This window comes from Rhinolophus hipposideros (assembly GCF_964194185.1).
Source record: "Rhinolophus hipposideros genome assembly, chromosome: 16".
Classification (NCBI taxonomy): Eukaryota; Metazoa; Chordata; class Mammalia; order Chiroptera; family Rhinolophidae; genus Rhinolophus; species Rhinolophus hipposideros.
In genome coordinates, this window is record NC_138062.1 from 47,176,916 (window position 1) to 47,196,819 (window position 19,904).

At 55.0% G+C, this 19,904-nt stretch overlaps 1 protein-coding gene across 3 annotated transcripts; it reads right to left on the minus strand.

The window, feature by feature from the left end:
• Positions 1–2,311: 2,311 nt before the first annotated feature.
• On the minus strand, positions 2,312–19,824 carry ZSWIM4 (zinc finger SWIM-type containing 4). Of its 3 annotated transcripts, none has more exons than XM_081076636.1 (14): positions 19,490–19,824; positions 17,264–17,465; positions 15,605–15,961; positions 13,737–13,885; positions 13,500–13,650; positions 12,475–12,642; positions 11,540–11,890; positions 10,077–10,214; positions 9,579–9,833; positions 8,826–8,961; positions 7,610–7,764; positions 6,165–6,328; positions 4,728–4,809; positions 2,312–4,322 (listed from the first exon to the last, which is right to left on the minus strand). In XM_081076636.1, the coding sequence occupies exons 1-14, from the start codon at positions 19,640–19,642 to the stop codon at positions 3,463–3,465; spliced, it is 3,321 nt and encodes a 1,106-aa protein (XP_080932762.1). In that variant the 5' UTR covers positions 19,643–19,824; the 3' UTR covers positions 2,312–3,462. The 3 variants fall into 3 exon arrangements, with proteins under 3 accessions (XP_080932762.1, XP_080932761.1, XP_080932763.1); XM_081076635.1 differs by having other exon boundaries at positions 6,159–6,328; XM_081076637.1 differs by lacking the exons at positions 17,264–17,465; positions 19,490–19,824 and adding an exon at positions 16,523–16,602 and having other exon boundaries at positions 6,159–6,328.
• Between the last annotated feature and the right edge of the window lie 80 nt (positions 19,825–19,904).

Below are 19,904 nucleotides of genomic sequence, written 5' to 3' on the forward strand. Positions count from 1 at the left end.
CTGGGCTGAGCTCCCAAGGAGGTTGGGGGTGTGTGTGTGTGGGGGGGTGGCTCTTCCAAAGGGAAGCCAGCTGTGTCCCTGCTCGGGTGACCCTTTGGGCCTACAGCCTTGGCCCCTCCTCTTCCAAACCTGGTGGGGGCATGGGCTGGGCTCCACCTTCCCAACAGCCAGTTACCCAAGAGGAAACGGCCTTGGGCCCCCAGACCGTTAAATGCCAACTCCAGGCTTCCGGAACCAGGCTGGTCTGACCTGAGCTTGCCTGGCCCCTTTGCTCTGGGTTCTGCAGCTTCCTAACTTATGTAGGGGAGGAGCCCTGACATCCCTCTGGCACATAGGGTGGGAGATGAGGCCCCTGTGGGCCCCCAAAAGGACACAAGCAGTATTGCTCAGTCCTGGGGTGGTCCCAGAGCACGGAAGAGTAGAGTAAAGCCCCCAGACTTGGGGTTGTCCCAGGTATCTCTTCCCCACCCAGGGCTGGGACAGAGAGTTGTGCGTTGTGCTTGGTGTCTAATTAAATAAAACCTGTCTCTACCTCATTCTTGAAATTCTGATGGTTTGTGATTCACTCTCACCTTCCATCCCTGGAGTTCTGGCCTTTTGGGTGGGTAAGGTGGATCCATTCCCCGGCACCCTGGGCTCCTGACCTCAGAGGATCCCCATCCCTTCCCCACCTGTTCTAAGGAAGGCTGCAACTTAGTCTCAGGTGCCTAGATTTAGGGTGCCTTAAGGCATGGAAATGGGACCTTGAGGGATGTCCTGGAGTTGGGGAGAGGGCCACCCACTCGCGTCTACCCTGAGGGAAACCCTGGACTGGAGGGACTGATTTGGGGGGAGGGGCTGATGTGACAGGGAAAGCTGTTCTGGGAGGGAGATAGATGGGGTCATGATGAACAATGCCCCATGCCCAGGGCCAAGGGGGAATGGAACTTAATTTCAGGTAGCGGTGGGTGGTGACTCTGAGGCAAACGCTGGGCATTCAGAGATAACTGAGACCTGAGGGTCTTGAGTTAGTAAATTATAAGGGATATGGGCCGGCCTGGTGGCTCAGGTGGTTAGAGCTCCATGCTCCTAACTCCGAAGGCTGTCGGTTGGATTCCCACATGGGCCAGTGGGCTCTCAAAAAAAAAAAAAAATTATAAGGGATATAAGGCCTGGATGAGGGTTTGGGGTGCTTAGCATCCGAGATTGCTTGGGCCTGAGGTGTGTGACACAAGGGGGACATTTATGGATGATTTCGAGACCTGCGGGAGGCCCGGGTCTGAGGACAGCATTTGGAGGCTGGGACCACAAGGCCTCTACCTTCCCAGGCCTCCAGGCGGCGCCGAAGGTACGGGTCCGCCCTCACATACCTGCGGGAACACGCGAGGCGGGGCCACCTCCAATTGGTTCCCCTCGAACGCAGGGTGGTACCACGAACCAATCAGTGCCCAACACCGTCGAAGCCCCACCCTCGGAGCCTTCTAGCGTCCTGCCCCGCCCAGCCTCTCCGGGAATCCTGTCCTCGCCTGCCCGGGCCCTGGCGGTGACCCACAGTCCGTCAGTCTCTAAAGGCAAGAGGGTCCCCGAGAGGGGTCGTTTCTCGGAGAGCCAGGGAAACAAGGCAGTCAGTCGAGGGTCTTCCCGCTATTTCCTAGACCCCTCACTATTTGGGGACTGGGAGCCTCGTCCAAGGTGGAGGAGCCCAAACAAGCCCGGGCAGTGCCTCCATTGACCACGCCCACTGGCCTCTTTAGTTTCGGCCAGAGCTCCGCCCACCAAGGCCTAGTCTAAGCCCAGGGTTCCCACCTTCGGACGGTGTCTGCCTCACCCAGCTGCACCCAGCCCACGCCGACCCCTCACACCCAGCTCAGCAACTTGGAGACAAGTACCAACCAACAGTGGGTGTCTGGAACCAGTGCACCCCCTAGTGGCCATTCCCAGCGGCGCAAGGGCCAAGCAGCCTGGGGTGGACAGTCGGTGGCCCCAGCAAGGTACTAAATGAGCCTTGTCTCTGCCTAAAATGGGTGCCCTTCCCCTTAAACTTTGGAGCCCCCGTCTTCTCGTCTGGAAAATGGGAATGATCCTTCGGACACCATAGGGCTGTTGTGACAGGTGTAACGTGACAGGTGTAAAGCTGAGTCAGCGCAGGGCTTGCACATTGTGACCTTTCCATCCTGCTTGCCATTATTCACCCTGTTACCACTGGATGAAACCAGCAGTCACTCCCATTAGGCCCCTCGCTTGAAGCAGTGCCCTCAGACAAGGCTAGAGATTTTCTATGGAGGGAACATGGAGGGACCCTGTTTGGGTGCAGGGGCACACACCTCAGTCTCAAAATAAAAAAGCTGTGTTCAATCTTTAAAAAACAAAAACAAAAAGGGAAAAGGAAATAACAATATACAGTTCAATAAATAGAAAAAAAAAAGTTACAAAACAATGTGATCTTTTGTCCTTAATGACAAGAAGGGAATAGAAGGGGTGTGAGTAGGGGTAGGGAGGACAAAGAGCGACAGCAGCTGGGACTTAGAGATGTAAATAGAAAGTCAGGTTAAATGGAGAAAAATATGGAAAGGGAGAGTAAGGAGAAGGGACAGAGCAGGGAGACAGAGGAAGAGAAGGGGAAGGACAAACAGAGCCAGAAAAGGCCCAGATGCCAGCCTCTTTCCAGATTTGGGGTGGTGGTCCCTGGCTCACCTGTGCTTGTCTCCCCTGACACCAGGTTTGGAGGACAGTGTGAGCCTGGCTTGGTTCCTGAGTTGTATGTCCAGTGACTAGCAGGTAGGAGGAGGGACAGCAATGACAACCCCTCCCCGCCCCCCCAGCCCGCCCTGAGACCGTGACACCCACAGGAATGGGAGTCCGGGCTGGATGGTGGGTGAGGTATGTGGCTGAGGCCTTAGGCCTCTTCAAATCCTTCAGTGGGGGTGAGCCATTGGTCCCAGCTGGACAGCCTGTAAGGGGTGCAGTACTGAGGAAGAGGGCCCCTGAGGCAGTGAGAGGAAGGTACACAAGTAGACACCCTAACAAGTCCCCTGGCCACCGAGAGCAGAGTGTGGGGAGGGTCTGCTACATTGACTTTGAGAACTAGTTTCAGGAAAAGTCCCGCCTCCCAGCTCCCCCAGAGTCCACAGCAGGCCTGTGAGTTTGGGGAGGGGTAGCTTGCCTATTGCTTTAAAGGTGCCCAGGGCAGGGTCATACCAGCTACCCAAGCATACACCCCCTTTCAGGCCTCTGGGTGGTGGTATGGCTTCTGATCCTCACGTCTTGCACACTCCTAGGCACACATTTGGCAGGGCGCACCTCCTCCTCCAATCTAGGTGGGCTTGAGGGGATCGTAGGCAAGACCACTTAGCTCCAGCTGGGCTCCTTCCCTGACTTAATACTGAGATGCCACGTGGGCCTCCAGTCCAGGCTTCCAATGGAGAGCGCGTGCCACAGAGGCGGGGCAAAGGGAGACCCCTCCCACCACCTGCCTTCAGCCCCTCAGCCGAAACGTTCCCGCACCAACAGCATGAGCTTTTTCTTGCCCTTGTAAGTCTGTTTGAGGTTCTCCAAGAACTGGGCAAACTGAAGGTGCCCGTCGGGCGCCAGCAGGAAGGTCTCTCGGGCCTTGCCCAGGAACTCGATGAAGTCGCCGTAGTGCCGTGGGCTGATGTGCGTGAGGCGGGAGTGGCTGGTGTTGATGTAGGCTGCCACCGCGGCATCTAGGAGCTGGCAGAGCGGCGCCCGGTCAGTGCCCAGTGGCTTGGCTGCACGGCGGGCCCCCAGGGGACCCAAGCCAGGTGCCGAGAGGGTCCAGCGGCGCAGGATGTCGGAGAGCATGGGGGCACAGTGTATGCTCCGGATGATGAGAGGGACGATGGCGGAGAGCTCATGCCGGCCTAGGGAGTGGCTCAGGGAGCAGGCCCAGAGGACGTCGTTGACAGCGGGGTGACTGTCCTGGTTGAAGGCGATGCTGAGCTGCGCCAGGGCCAGCGTGGCCAGCTTGTAGGCCCGCAGCGGCAGGCCGCGATGCTCCATGTAGCGGGCCACGGTGAAGAGGTGGGCGTGGCCCAGGCCACCCGCCCCGGCATCCAGCACAATCTGGTAGGCTGCCTCGAAGGCTGCGTGGTTCTTCTCGCACAGGGTGAGGGCGGGCAAGGCGCAGTTTTGTGGATCTTTCATGGCGCACTGCAAGGCCAGGGTGCGGGCGCAGGCCCAGAGCTCCTCCCGCCGGGGTGCGTCCAGCTGCAGCCGCAACAGTGTGGCATGAGTGGTGCCCGTCACCGCCACGATGGTGGCTGCCTCCACGGGTGTGAATAAGGAGTACCAATTTTGCATGATGTTCATTAGGGCTTGTGGGCCTAGAGGACGTGAGGTGAGACTGGTCAGGAAGAGGGGCAGGAACGTGGACATGCGTCCATGGGTTTACCCTAACACCAAGATTCCCAGCAGCCAGCGCTGAAGACACACCCCCTTTGCCTCTACCCTCTGCTTTATCTTTCCTAAGGAGCACAGGGCAGAGGGACTGGGTAGGAACTGTATGTGGGTGGCGGGGCGGGCACAGGCTCTGGTGTCGTTGGCTCTTCTCCAAGCCACTTTAGCCTGGCCAGCCTCCAGGCTTTTGTCCAGCTCAGTGCCCCCTGCCCGACATTCCCTCATGGCCTAGCCCTGAGCACAGGCTGGAGCCAGAGAAAAGTCTCTGCTTCTTTCCTGTGCCCTCCTGGTTTCACAGGGGATGGGTGCAGGGTCCCTCTGGGAGCTCTCACCAATCTCTGTGGCACAGCTGACCAGCCAGCGCACCATCTCCCTCCGCCTCCAGGTCATGGTGCTCAGAGTCATCCGCATCACCTGCAGGGTGGGAGAGGGGAGAGACACGGGTCACCCAAAACCTCGGGCTGGCAGAGGGAGGGATGTCAGGGATCCTGAGGGGCCCAGGGACACTTGGAAGTCAGGGGAGGAGGCAATGGGCCATATAATTTGGTCAAGTGGCCTCACATCTCTGGGTCTCAGTTTCCTCATGTGTAAAACCGGGATAAAAATCGTATCTACCTCATAAGGTTATGAGAATTAAAATTATGTAGTAAAGCTCTCTGCATAGTACCTGTTGCCTCAAAGTGCTCAGCTAACGTCAGCCATTACTATTACTGCTACTGTTGGTGTTATTCTGAGGCCTCATGGATCCCACTCTGGACTGCAAGCCCACCCAGCCCTTCTCCCCATAAGGTCCCATGCTTCATGTCAGCAGATTTCCTCCCGTAGCCCCCAACAGAAAACTTACCCTGCAGGCCCCACCTTCTTCAGGTCCCACCTTCAATAAACACTTTCCTTGCTTGCCTCTCCCCCTCTGCCCCATCCTCAGTCCTATTTGGTGGACGCTGCCTTCTGGAAGCTCTTCTCTAAAGCTCTGCCCTTGTCCCACCCCCTCCATATTCAATGGCTCCAGCTCCTACAGGAAGCTGTTTTGGCTAATTCTGCCCCTGAGGGCCCTTTGCTTGCTAATTCTACCTGGGAAGGTGCCATGCCAGCCTGCAAGCCAGTCCCAGGCTGTTCCTTATTCTCTTACTTAAGCCACCCTCTGAGGCCCCGCCCCCTCCACATCCCACACTCGGCAGTTGGCTCCTCACCTACAGGCTGAATTGAACCCTCCGCCTCGCCAGTCCAAGACTGGACACTCCCCCACAGGCCCCGCCTCCATGACTTTAAACCACAGACTCCACTCCCAGAGGCGGCTAATCACCTTCAAGACCCTACCCCAAGCTCTGCCCCTGGGTGGTGACCCCTCCCACTAGGCCGGGTTCCCCTACAGGCCCTGCCTCCAAGAAAGCTCCTTATTGTCAGGCTTTGCCTCCTTATTGCCTCAGCTCCAGCCCTGCCCAGCCATGGTCCTTAACCATAAGCACCCCAGTCCCAGGCCCCACCCCCAAGGCCAGAATCCCTAAGCTCTGCTCCTTCTTGTGGCCCACCGTCTCACCTGCAGGCTCCAAGAACTTCCTCCTCCTCCTAGGCCACACCCCAGAGGTGGATTCTCACCTTCAGACCACCATGAGACCCTCATTCATAGGCTCACCCTCAGTGATAACCTCTTTCGCTCACTCCCAGGATTTACACTCTATCTCTCTGTGGCCCCGCACAGAGGTGCCACTCACACTCAGGCCCTGCCCAGAGGCAGCATTCCCCTCCCCCATCCTCCTGGGCACCTTCACCTGCAACCCCAGCTCCAGGGCAATGCCCAAGAGGGTGGTGTCTGGTGGTGCGCTGGCCGGGGTGGCCGTCTTGCAGGCATCCTGCGCCAGCTTGAAGAGCAGGGATGGAGAGTGGATATTCTGCTGGATGGAGCCCAGTACTGCGTGCAGCCACTTAGGGTCTCCTGGGGTTGGGGAAGAGACAGAGGCACTGATGGTACACCAGACACCAACCCGTCCCTGCCCGACCTGTTCATGCAGGTTCCTCCACACAGATGCACCTGGCAGATTCTGTGAAGATCCAGACTACTCTCAGCACTCCCACCCATGTTCTCTCCTCTGCCCTCCCCCACTTCCAGTGGGAGGAAGCCACTTAGGGACCCGCTGGATGCCTAGTCATCAAAGGCGTGGATTCTGGAGCCAGAATGCCAAGGTTAAAATCCCTGCCTTGCCACTCAGTAGCTGTGTGACCCTGGGCAAGTCACTTCACCTCTCTGTGCCTCAGCTGTCCCATCTGTGCAATGCGTAATACTAACAATGGTACCTGCATCACAGGGCTGTGGTGAGCCCATACTAGTAAATCCTTTAACATTGCATGAGCTACACAAATGTTAGCTTTTATCACTATTATCATTATTGGTCCAGATCCTACAATTCTCCATCACTCCGATCTAGCCACACCAGCCTCCTGTGTTCTCAAACATACTAGGCACAGTCAAGCCTCAAGGCCTTTGCACTGGCTGTTCCTTCTGTCTGGAATGCTCTTCCTAGATGCTATGGCCTGAAATGTGTCCCTCCAAATTCAATATATTGAAGCCCTGACTCCCAATGTAATGGATATATAGAGATGGGGTTTTTGGGAGGCAATTAGGTTTAGAGGAAGTCATGAGGATGGGGCCTCCATAATAGGATTAGTGCCCTTATAAGAGATCAGAGTTCTCTTTCTCTGCCATGTGAGGACATAGTAAGAAGGTGGGATTGTCTGCATTCCAGAATAGTCTTCACCAGGAACTGACCATGCTGGCATCCTGATCTTGGACTTCCAACTTTCAGAACTGTGAGAAAATAAATTTCTGTTTAAGCCACTCAACCTGGGGTACTTTGTGACAGCAAACCGGGATAAGACACAGATATTGGCATGGTTCTGCCCACACCTATACATTCCACCTATAGCTGGAATGTCAACCTACTTTATCCTGCTCTGTCACACTTGTTTCTTCTCACTTTATAACTATCTCCTTTACCTTGTTTATTGTCTGTACTCACTAAAATGTAACCCCACAGAGCACAGGATTTGGGTCAGTTTTGCTTACTGCAGCATTCTTAGCACCTGCCACAGTGCCTGGTCCATTTAGAAAATGCTCCGGGAAAACTGGTGGAATTTGATAGGACAAAAAGAAGGGGGATGAAGGAAAGGAGGAAGAAGGTAGAGGAGGACAGGGGGACGGGGGCAGCACTGTCCTCACCCTTGGCGGCAGTCAGCATGGAGGAGGCCAGCTCGCACTGGCGGGTCTCCAGGTGACCCAGGATGAACCAGCGGGGGAAGCGGGTACTCAAGACGGAGTCAAGTGGGTTGGGGTGAGGCTCTCCAGCTGGAAGCGCTGTCTCCAGTACAGGCAGCCTGGGGTAAAGAAAGAAGCAAGCCCATAGTGAAGCAAGGCTGGAGTCGCCATCTTCCCTAGGAGAGAGAGGCCTCCTGCCTCAGCCGGAGCCTCCCACGTCAGGCCAGCAAAGCCCTAAGCACCCAGTAGGTTGGAAGACGTGTGTGTGAGATGTTCACTGCAGTGTTGTTTATGCCATCACTTGGGGATTGAGTAAATAAACAATGCTCTATTCGTACACCAAAGGCCATGTAGCTGATAAAAAGACCAGGGGATTATTTCTGTCCTGAGAGGACCTTAAAAATTCTGCTTCTGCAGATGCTGGTGCATGTGTGAAATGATAACAAAGTAATTCATTGTAATTTTTTTTTTTTTTTTTGCAGTAGCATTCATGTCTATCAGGTCCAGATCGGTTCTTTTATGATGTATCCTTAAGCGGTTCATATGCTGCACAATACAATTAAGCCTTTAAGATGCAACGTTCAGTGAAAGCAAGGTGCAAAGAACAGATACAGGATCTATCATCCATGTAAAAGGAGGGCCACCTTTTAATTTCTAGATGATGGGTTTGCAGAAATCTTGACTCTTGAAGAATAGATAAGAAAGTGGGAACACTGCTTGTATCCAGAGAGATTTGGGTAGGTTGGGACAAATCAGCCTAGAAAAGTACTCTAACTTTTGTGCCAGTTGGATGTCTCTCAGATTCAAAATATTACATACAATTACATACAATATTACAATATTCAAAATATTACATACATATTTTTGAAGAGCATGATAGTTTATTTTTAAAAATTGTACCGCGCTGGTCATAATGACCAGCAAACACATTATGATGGCTTTTCTCTTGGCTGTTAACATTGTAATATTTGTGTATCCTTCAATATTTCAATAGGACCAAGAACGTTAGAGAAATTACACGTTTTATATGTAATAGCCAAGAGCAGTGGGCAGCCTAGAATGCCAGCATGAATTAACCGGGCTGTGAGTTCAGGTGGGAGAATACAGTTGTGACAGCACCTGCCACCCCCAATCCTGACCGGACCCTGGGCTGAGTCCCCAGCTATCTGCTGGTCTTTACCTCATGGCTCGCAACGCGAGGCGGTAGGCCAGGTCCGGGTCGTGGGGCAGTAGTGCGGTGAACAGGTAGCGGGCACAGGTGTGCATGGGCACGCTCTCCCGGAACAGCACCTCTCCAAAGCCGCTGAAGGGACCCCCTGTGGGGTCAGCCTGAGCTCAGTCCCTAGGTGTGGGCTTGCTTCTGTGTTTCTGCTCCTCCTGGGGTTTCCCCAGACCCCAGGCTGAGTAGGGGATGGAGACCCCAGGATAGAATGGCTGGGAATAGCAGCTGGAGGTCCCCAGCATGGGGGCACAAGGCTGAGACAGAAAAGCCATGGAAAATCCAAACAGAGGAGACCCTGGGCAACCTTGGGTCAGGGGCAGGACTCAGATGCAGGGTGAGGCCAGAGGGTGGGGGTGAGGCTGCTCCTGACCAGGGGCAGGGCCAAACTAGCTCCCCATTGCAGTAGGAGGGGTGGTCTCAAAAGGCAGGACCATAAGCAGAGCCAGTCATGTCCAGCTGGGCATCAGCAACGAGGCTCATTGGCTCCAAGGTGGGCAGGGGGCAGGGCCTCACTACTCGCAGCAGTTATTGACTGCCAGAAGTGTTAGGGGGCGGGACCAAGGGCTGGATCTCACCTTTTAGTAAATGCTAAGGGAAGGACCAAAAGGCGGACCTAGGGCAGAACCTCTTGATGCAGCAGCAACCTGACCAGCTCAGGCCAGGGGGAGGACCCTATCTTTCAGAACAGCCAGGGCTAGGACGGGGCCTTACCTTCCAGGAGCAGCCCCGCCTGCTTGCGCAGCACCTGCACTAGCCGCTCATCCAGCTCCACTTCCTCCAGCAGCGTCAGCAGCTGCTCCTCATTGCGCACCACTTTGTCCTGGGCGTACAGCCCCTCGGGCAGGGCCCGCTGCTGTCCCAGGCCCAGCAGTGTCACCTCCAGTGCCAGAGCCAAGTACGACTCCCCAGGGCTCCCGGGCACCGGCACGTGCTGGTAGGCCACCTTCCGCTTCTCAGGGCCTGAGTCTGTGGGAGACGGAAACCAAAGATGCTAGCTAGAGGGGGACCCCCTTTTCCAGGACCCCAATGGCCCTTGACCCCAAGCATGCAGACCTTTCAGTAGTATGTAGGCCTATGATGACTTCACTTTCAGAAGCTAAGCCTATTGGTTCCTGATACTGGTGGGGCATAGCAAGGGTAAGGGTATAGCCTCACTTTCTGGGGAAGCTGAGCCAGGGGGCTTGGCCAAGGGGTCCCCAGTGTGGGTACCTGGATAAAGGGCGAGAGTTTCCTCCTCCAGGCGACAGGCCTCCAGGAGAGCCCTGCAGAGGCAGCCAATGGGGTCCAGGGGGTGGCCCACCCATCCTTCTGTGTTGGTGATACAGGTGGAGCCTTTCTGTAGCAGCTCTGCAGGTGGGAAGTGGGGCTCAATGACTGTCTACCCTCCCAAGCTCCGAGGGGGGCTTCCTCTCCCTGAACCTCCAGCCCAGGCTTCCAGTGCCTGCCACCACCTGCCCGCCCAGAGCTCTGCAGTAGCTCTCACCTCTACAGCCCTGGCCTCCTGTCCCACTGCTACACCCAGGCCTGGCAGGACACCTGGAGGAAACCGGGCACTTTCTAAAACCTCCAACCAGTGTCATTCCCACCTCATGACCCTTAATCCCGCCCAGCTCTCTCAAGTACAACCAGATTTCAGGGCCCCAGGGTGGTCACCTGCCCAACCTGGCAGTCCATCTTCCAGTCCCCTTCCATAAGCTATGTTCTTTATTGCCTCTGGGCTCCTGCCCATGCTATTCCTTTTACCTGAAACACTGTTCCTCCCTCCCCTTCTGGGAAACTCCTATACATCCTTAAGATCTCAGCTTAGCTCTCACCTCCAATGGGGGGGCTTTCACTATGCCTCCAGGCTGAGTCAGGGCTCTGCTTGGGTCCCAGAACCCTCACGTTTCCTCCCATTACACTCTGTGTTCAATTTCCTGATAACTGGCCCATCAGCCCAACCCCATCACCCAGAGAACACGACTGGTGGCTCCCCCTTGCCCTCCATATCTATTCTATAGACATGTTCTTTCTGGGGCCCATACGGTGTGATTATTTTTTTTCTAATACAATTTGAATTAATTTAATCTAACACAATTTTGAATTTGTTGCCCATGTTTTAAAATTAGTAAATTCCCCATCAAATAATCCAGATTTCTGGCCTCTTTTAAAACTACGGCAGATCTGGCCACACTGCGTCCAGGTTGCCCTGTGGCTGGCACCCCACATTCCGCAGGGGCTGGAAGCTTAGAAACTACATTTCCCAGGCTCCTTTGTGTGAGCTATGGAAGGTGGGAGAAAGTGAAGCCACTATTCTCCTGCAGCAGCCATGATCAGGTATGTGGCTGTCCACGAGGCACAGACGTAAGGTTCTGCCAGCAGCTTCTGGGTACACTCTTGGGAACTGCCCCTGTGGAGGCTGCAGGCTGCTGGGCTTACTGTGCTCCTGAAGTTCAAGTTCTTGAACTTAAGCAGCGGCTTCCCTGACTTTCAATCCTGCAACCCTTCCAGTGGTTTTGTGGTCCCTCAATTCCTCCGTTTTAAATTCCTTTCCACTCAAGACACCTAGAGTGGTTCACTTTTCCTGGTGGGACCGCAAGTGGTACCCACAGACCACCCGGGTTTTCACACCCCCCAGTAGTTGCCATCTGTGCCCATAGCCCTCAGGACCCTATGGTAACATTGGTGCCCACCTTTTTTCTGCTGCTTGTAGCTCTCCAGCTGATGCCGCCGCTGTAGCCGGAGCGTATTGACTATGGCACCTGCCAGCCGCAAGGCCTGGCGGGGATATCCGTGGGCACGCAGGGTGTCCACACGGGCACAAGCGGTGGGGAATGGCTCCCCAAGCCAGAGGGGGCGGCCTTGAGGGTCAAAGGTTGGCTTGTCGCTGCCCACGTGGCCTGTGAGACTGGGGCCATAGCAGTCGCTGGCCAGGATCCTCTGTAGGTGGGTGTCGCTCCAATGCAGTGACCCAGCCTGCAGGGCGCGGCCAAAAACCGTGTGGCGGGAACCAGCAGCTACCATTCCTTCTTCCTCCTCCGGGCCTGTGGGAGAGGCATCCAACCTGGCCTAGCAGTGGGGCCGTGGCCAGTTCCCCCCACTGAGTGCTGGTTTGGGGCGAGACTCTGGGTGCATCAATGGACATGTCACCTCCCCAAATCCTTACAGAAGTCTTTCAAAGGTGTGTGTGTATGTGTGTGAGCTATTATAGCACCTCAGGTGGGTGGACAAACAACTGAAGTTGAATCACTGTCTGTCCATCTTTCTCCCCCCTACATTCCATTCCTTTTTTTCTCTTATCACTCTCTTGATTCCCCCTTCCTGTTTTTGTCTTCCTCTGTCTCTTTCCCTCCATCTGTACCTTTCTCTTCTCAATATCTTTCTTTTCTTTTATCTCTGTTTCTCCCACCCCTGCCTCCATGGCCAGGAGGAGGAGGAGTCAGGAGACCAGCCAGAACTATAGGAGTCTTAAGCATGTCACTTCACTGTCCTTCGGGCTGCCCACTAACAGGAAGGACAGGCAAGGACCAGGGCCCCCTTTGCTGTCCCCTAGAGCTCCATAAGGGGGAGGTTGGACCCCCTAGAAGAGGTGATGCTTTTTGGGGGATGGCAGGGACCCCTCTCCTACCTGGGCTGAGGGCCATGGTGGGCTGTAGGCTGGGCCTGTCGAAAGAGTAGTTGCCCTCTTCAAGTGGGCACACGTCCAGCTTGTCCCACTTGCCAAGCAGCTGGAGCCAACTTGCCCGCTCCTCTGGTTTACAGTGGGGGCTTAGGACAACACACACCCACAGGGCCCCTGGGGAGGGAGGGAGGGCAGTAAATATGGACACTGGGAAGGTTCAACATTCATGTCAACAGTAGCAGCACACATTTATGGAGTGTCTACCATGTGCTGGGCAATGCCCTCTGCTTCACTCTCACCTCACCTGAGGTTGCAACTAATGGTCTCTTCACTTTACAAGTAGGAAAACTGAGTCACAGAGAGGTAGTCACTGCCTCAAGGTCACACAGGTGGCAAGTTGGAAGAAGCAGAAGTCAAGCCCAGGTCACCAGACTCCTCTCACTGTCCACCCCCCATGTCCCCCTCCCCCCATCTATCACAAGGGCCAGCAAACTACTGCCCCTGGAGAATATCCAATCTATCACCTCTTTTTGAATGGCCTACGTGCTAAGATTTACTTTACATTTTTTAATGGTGGGGTGAAAAATCAAAAGAGTATTTGTGACATTAAAATTATATGAAATTCAAATAACTAAATAGTGTTTGTAAATACAGTTTTATGGGAATGCTTCCATGCCCATTCAGTTACATGTATCTGTGGCTGTTTTTCTGCTACAATGGGCAAAACTGTACAGCGACCAAAGGGCCTGCAAATCCAAAACTATTGACTGTCCAGACCTTATGGAAAAGGTGTGTCGAACCCTGGTCTAATGGATTTATAGTATTTTCTGGTCTGTTTCATCTACCAGGTGTCAGCTCCATGAGGGCAGATATTTAATTAGTTTCTTGCTGTAGCTCCAGCGATCAGTGAGTGCCTCATACATTGGAGGTGCTAATGAATGAAGGACTCAGGGGCCAGACCCCAATCTCAGGGAGGGTAATACCTGCTGCCACAACCCCGGTGCCCGGCCCGCTCCAGGTCTGGGCCTTACCCAGCTCATCCCAAAGCTGCCGGCACTTATCCGTCATGCCAGCACCCTGCTGCTGCCACAGGGCCAGACGTGGGTCCTGCAGAAACTGCTCAGTCATGAGGATCAGCATGCGTGCCCCATTGGAGTCCCGCATCCGCAGCATCTCCCGTACCTGTGTGGGAATGGGGTGGTAAGAAAGGGACAGGGAGCTGGCACCAGGGCCTTGCACCCGCTGTGCCCTACGTGCCCACACAGCACCTTGCAGAACATGGAGCGCAACTGCTGGCTGGCACCGTAGTAGCCGCCATTGGACAGCAGCTGCTTCACCTGCTCCTGGATCTGCTCCTCATCCAGGTGCCAACAGTTGGCGTCCTCAATGCCTGCGCCCGCTGTGGGGTCTGGGGCGCCTGCAGGGAGGGAGAAAAAGCTGAGGCTGTGGTTGGTGAGAGGAGGCCTCTGCCCCTGCCATCATTCAGTCCTCCAAACCACCCAATCCATCCCAAAATTCCATCCATCATCCATCAATCCCACTTCAAAAAAAATCCATCCATCCATCCATCCATCCATCCATCCATCCATCCATCCATCCATCCGACTATCATCCGGTATAAAACACTACCTATTTATTTATCTATCCATCCATCCTTCCCACCCAAAACATCACTAGCTCATTCATTCACTTATTTATGCATCTTATCTGAAAAACCACCTACCAATCTACCCATTCATCCATGTCACCTAAAACATCAGCTACCCATTCATCCATCCATCTATCCATCCACCTTGCTTAAAACATCACTAGCTCATCCATCCATTTACTGATCTATCCCTCTTACCCAAAACACTACCCACCCATTCCCCCCATTCATTCATCCATTCAGGTGGGATGATGGTCCACCCCACCTGAAACGTCACCTGCCCTTCTACTCATCCATCCATCCATCCATCCAAACCACTCACCTGTCTATCCACTCCCCATGTCATACCATGCATCTATCCATCCATGCATTCATAACCCTTAGCATACCTACCTACCCCATTAGTCCATCACCCACGCTACCTATAACTTCCACCTGCTCACCTATCAACACCCATCCCACTGGTTCCTGCATCCAGCTACCCACCCCTATGTGTCTTTCCAAGTCATCTGTACCAACTACTCAAAATATCCACCAACTTATTCATCCATTGACCCACAGAACTGCACTATCTATCCATCCAACTAACCCTAACTTTCTATCTGTTCTTCTCCCATCAAACCATCCATTCACATGTATCTCCCAAAACACCCACCCTGTTAGTCTGTCCATCTGTCCTACACAGAACACCCACCCACTTAATCCATCCGCTGTCAGTCCACTCATATGAGCATTCCTATACCCATCAACTCACCCCCAACCAATGCAACCATTGGTCCTTGCAGTTTTCCACCAACCCCATCTGTCCACCACCTTCAGTGTACCTCAACCCCCTTAGTCAAAGCCCATCCCATCCAACCCCACCTCCAATTACCACCCATTCCCTGTGCCTACATTCTAGTTCATCACCCATCCACTCACCCTATATGTTTTTCCATACCATCAATTCACTCCAACTCCCCATCATGAATACCTCCTGCATCCACCCACCCCCACCATCAATTATCTATCCATGTCTCCACCTACCACTCACTATCTATCACCCTCCATCCTGCTCCATGCTCCTCACCATTATAATTAGGCAACACAGCCTCTTGTAGCTCTGAGCCCTCCCAGAGCTCACAACACCTCCTGGTCTATACCTTACCTGACACCCACATACCCGTCATGCCCTCACCCACCCACACTCCAGCCTGCTCTTGTGATCTTCTGACACCCCCACCTTGGGGCCCGACCTCCCACTTGTTTCCTCAACTCTCGTTCTCCCCATTGGCTGATTTCCACCATTTATCTGCCCACAGCCACATCAAATCCAGGAACTGCCACCTAGTAGGTGTGTGACCTTGACCTCAGGCAATGGTACTGTCCTACCCCCACTCATGGATCAAGGGAACGTGAGGATTCCATGACAAATGTCTGTCACATGGCAAGTGGGGTGGCTATGAGCTAGGTCTTCGCCGCCCCCATCAGACCCCTCGGCGCCCTTACCATGCACCAAGTTGATCTCGGAGCCCAGGAGGAGGATCTCATCTGCCAAGCGCTGGGCAGTGGGCAGCACCTCGGTGTGGTGGGCGCTGATGAGGTACTGCACAAACTTCTGCAGCTGGTCCCGGTTCATTTGGGACAGCGTCTCGGAGATGGGCAGCCGTAGCTCCACCTGGCGAGCATGCCGAATTCTGTACAGCGAAAGGGCCACCACGTGGGCACAGTAGAAGAGGTCTCGATTGTCACAGCCACAGCTCACAGACGTGATCTTGCAGCGGTCAAAGCTGATGGAGACGTGGTAGAGGCGCTCTGGCTCTCCGGGGCCTCCAGGTTCCCGGATGTTACCGCTCAGGTGGAACCCTAACACAAAAACCAAACTGTCACCACTCTGTCAACCCAGGGACAGATGGTGTTCATCCATGGCCCACAGCAAGATTTGGGTACAGATGGCAGCTGAGTAACCTAGCACAAGTCAATGAACCGCTCTGTGCCTCAGTTTCCTCATCTGTCAAATGGAAATAAACAGTAACATCCTCCTCATGTTTGTAATGAAAATTAAATGCGTTAATACTTGGCCAGGGTTTAGAATGCTGTTGGCATACAGCAAGTCCTAAATAAACCCAAGTATGATTATTATTATTATAGCAATGATGTTAAAGATGGTTGTCTTTGGCCTTTGAGTTACCAGGGATACAGCCTAGGGTCTGGATGCCCTGTAACTTCCTGGGAAGATGCCATAGGCTGGTGACACTTGGGGGCAAGGGGCTGATGTGTCAGGCCAGGGGCCAGGTCACCCCATCACCCCCTGCCCCTCCCTGGCCCCTGGGGAGCCCAGATGCCAGGCTCATCCAACTGGTTGGGCAGCTCAGGCCCCAGCCGGCTCATGCTGCGTCATGCGGGGAGACGGCGGCTTCCTCATACCGGTTAGAGGAGGCCGAGCCTGTGGCCAGCTGGGCCATGTCCAGGCAGGGGGCCCCCAGGCTGACAGGGTTCAGGGAGGGTCACTTCGGCCAAGCCCCTGCCTCTAGCTGGGAGACGTGACCTGCCCCCAGAGAGATGTGATATTTCAGAGCTCACTTGTTTTCTGGCTCAAACTCTACCGGTCCCCTTTTGAGCCCCGCTGCATGAGGTCTAGAATCATCTTTCACTTCTAGCTCTAAACCTCTGCCTCCTCCCCTCCCTTTGACTCTGCGACCTGAGGTCTAAGACCACCCCTCACAGCTGACTCTAAACGTCTACCCTAGACTCCCACCTAAGGCTTGTTCCCTTAGGTCTAAGAACATCCCTAAATCTCTGATCCCAACCTCCAGGTGTAGTATCATTATTACCTCTGGTTCTAAACTTCAGCTCCAATGCATTACTGGGTCTCTCTGCCTGAGGTCTGGAACCTCCTCTCATTTCTGGTTTACAAATGTTCCTCAATGCTGCCTTGGTCCTGCCCTCCTCCCTGTCTCACCACCTCTTCCCCACCCTCCAACTAAGCTGGCTAAACTGGCACACCATCCTTCCCCCGACCCCTCATTTAAGCCTGCTGCCTGAGGTCTAGGCAGATCCCTATTCCTTAGCTCACAAATCTTGTCCAACCCTCCCCAGAGATCTGGAACCTCGCCCTCCTCCAGGCCCGCTCCAGGCCTCCTGGCAGGGTTGGGGGTAAGCACTCACCCACTTGGAGAACACGATCTACGGCCCCACTCTGTAGCAGGTGCAGCCCGCGGGTGAAGGGCACCCGGGCATCATGCTCGCCCTCTGGGGACTGGTAGCCCAGCGACGAGTACATACATATCTCGCGTTCGCTGCGTGGAAACGACCAGAACACAATGCGCTTTTGGACTGGCTCTGGCACCCGGGAGAACCGCTCCTCGACCTGCAAGAAGGGCTGATGGGTTAGAAACCCTGGCTGGAGTCCTGGCTCTGGTACTTAAAAGTGTTATGACCTTGAGCAAGTCAATTTGCCTCTCCGAGCTTCAGTTTTCTCAAGTGTGAGATGGGGATGTTAACAGCACCAGCTTCCTGGATATCATAAGAATTAAATATACATTAATCTACGTAAAGTGTTTACAATAACACCTGGCCATAGTGAGTGTTCTAGAACTTTCTGCCGCTTTCCTCCTGGATGTCAGGTCCCAAGGTCCTAATGTAGGGTAGTCCTACCTCCCAGGCTTTGAGGCAGGAGGAAGGAAGATAAAAGTGACAACAGCGACCAGGCCTACAGTTTCTTAGCCTACACTGTGCTAAATGCTTTACGTACGCACTGTCCCTTAATTCTCACAACATCCTAATGATACTAATCACCCCATTTTGCAGCCGAGGGAATCTGAGGCTCAGACGTGGCTTGAATTCACTTTTTTAGGGTCCCAGAGCTGGTGACCTCTGACTCCCAAGATAGACTCTGTTCCCAGCTTCCAAGGGCTCCCAGGAAGGGAGGGGTGTCCTGGCCACCCCCGTGGTCTCTGGGCAATGAACTGATCTGGTTGAGCCTGTGTTCCCATAAGGTTTGCTATTCACTGGCTGGGTGACCTTGGGCAAGTTTCTCAACCTCTCTGTGCCCCAGTTTCTCAGAGTGGGAAGGAGAACCACAACTCCCAAAGGGTTGCAGAAGATTCTATGAGCTTCCATGGAGCAAGAGCTTTCCTAGTGCCCAGCCTGGCCAGGGCTGGTATGTGGGAGCCCCAGAGATGGTTTTAAGATCATTTTGGGCATCTCACATACAATGAAGGGGCAGGGACCTTTCAGAGCCCCTGCTCCTGGGTTTCAGGGGGAAGTGGGAGGACCGATGACTGGCCCAGGCCTCGGGAACTGATGGCAGATGACTAAGGCCGTGAATCAGAGCCTGCTCCATCCACATTTGGCCCAGACCCATCAGTTCTGGCAGGCTTCCGAACTCTGGAAAGGCCAGTGGCAAAGAACGCCCCCTCCCCCAAAGCCAGGCAGAGCCTGAGAAGGCTTGATCAGGTCCCGGGCACATCTCCACCTCTTTGGGCACCCACACTGAGGCTGGGAAAGGGGATGGATGTCCAGGGCCCCAGCCCTGGGGCATCCTGGCAGAACCCCGGAAAGCCAGAGGTGCGGTTCCTGGTGCACCTGTTCAGGTATCATCACAACCCAGACACAACCCTGCTGCCCATCTCTGGAAGGACTGGGATGGCTGGGGTGGGGAGAAGAGTAAATAGTGGGGTATTTGGTGGGGGAAGGACCCTGAAACTGGAGTAATCCCTGCAGCCCGCCAGGAGAGGCTCAGCAGTTCCAGGTGGGAAGTGTTCCCAGGAGTACTGGGGGTGGGAGTATGGGACAAGGCCTGAGGGAGAGGGGGGCTCCCCACGGGACAAGTGGGTTCTGGAGGCTAGAGGGAGCATAAAAAGATGTCTTACGCTGAGAGCTCTAGAAATGGGGGTCCTTGAGTGTAGGGAAGAGATCTGGACAGGAATAGAGGAATATAGGTCTCTAGGAGCAATGGGGGCGGCTTGTCGGAGTTGGAGAGACGAGTGAGGATTGAACGGGGTGCCCTAATTGGGGGATGAGGATGAACTGGGAAGAGAGGGGTATCCAGGGTTGTGAGAGAACCACAGGGAGGAGGAGAAGGAAGTGTCAAGAATTGGGAACTGGGACCCTGAGGGCATCCGTGGGTCTTGTGGGCTGGAGGGCAGGGCTGGCTGGGAAGGGCTGAGGGTGGGTCATGGGGTTTGAAAAGAGTGAAATGGCAGGATAAGGGGCTGCCTCGGGGCAGGGTTAAGGATCTGGGGGGGGGAGGATGTATCTCTGATGAGGATCTATCTCTGATCTATCTCAGGTCCGGAGGCTGAGAGGTGGGAGGGGGGAGATGGAGACAAGTCAGGGAAGGGGATCGGGGCGCGTCCCTGCCTCCCTAACCCCGCCCGGTCCCTAGGTCACCTGCTCGAAGGCCCAGCTTTCGGCTACTCGCTTGGCGCTGAGGTCCAGCAGCGCCTCGGGCCGGCCCCGGCCGCGCACTGCCCCGGCCCCGGCATCGCCCTCCTCCGGTCCCGCGGGGTAGCCCCGGCTGCGCTTGGCCGCGGGGGGGTCCATCCGGTCGGGTCGGAGCCGGGGCCGGGGCCGGGGCCGGGGCGGGGCCTGTTGGGGGGTCGATCCGATGCCTGCTCCGCTTGGCCGGCTCCAGCGACCCCTGCCCGCCTTCTCGTCCTTCCTCCGCGGTCGGCCGCCCTCGGACCCCCGCCGCTCCCACCCCTGCCCCGCGCCGGGCCGGCAGGGTGATGCGGCCCCTTTAAGACTCTTCACAACAATGAAGCTGCATCGGCCGCCGCTTTATCCTCCGCCGTCGTCCCGCCCC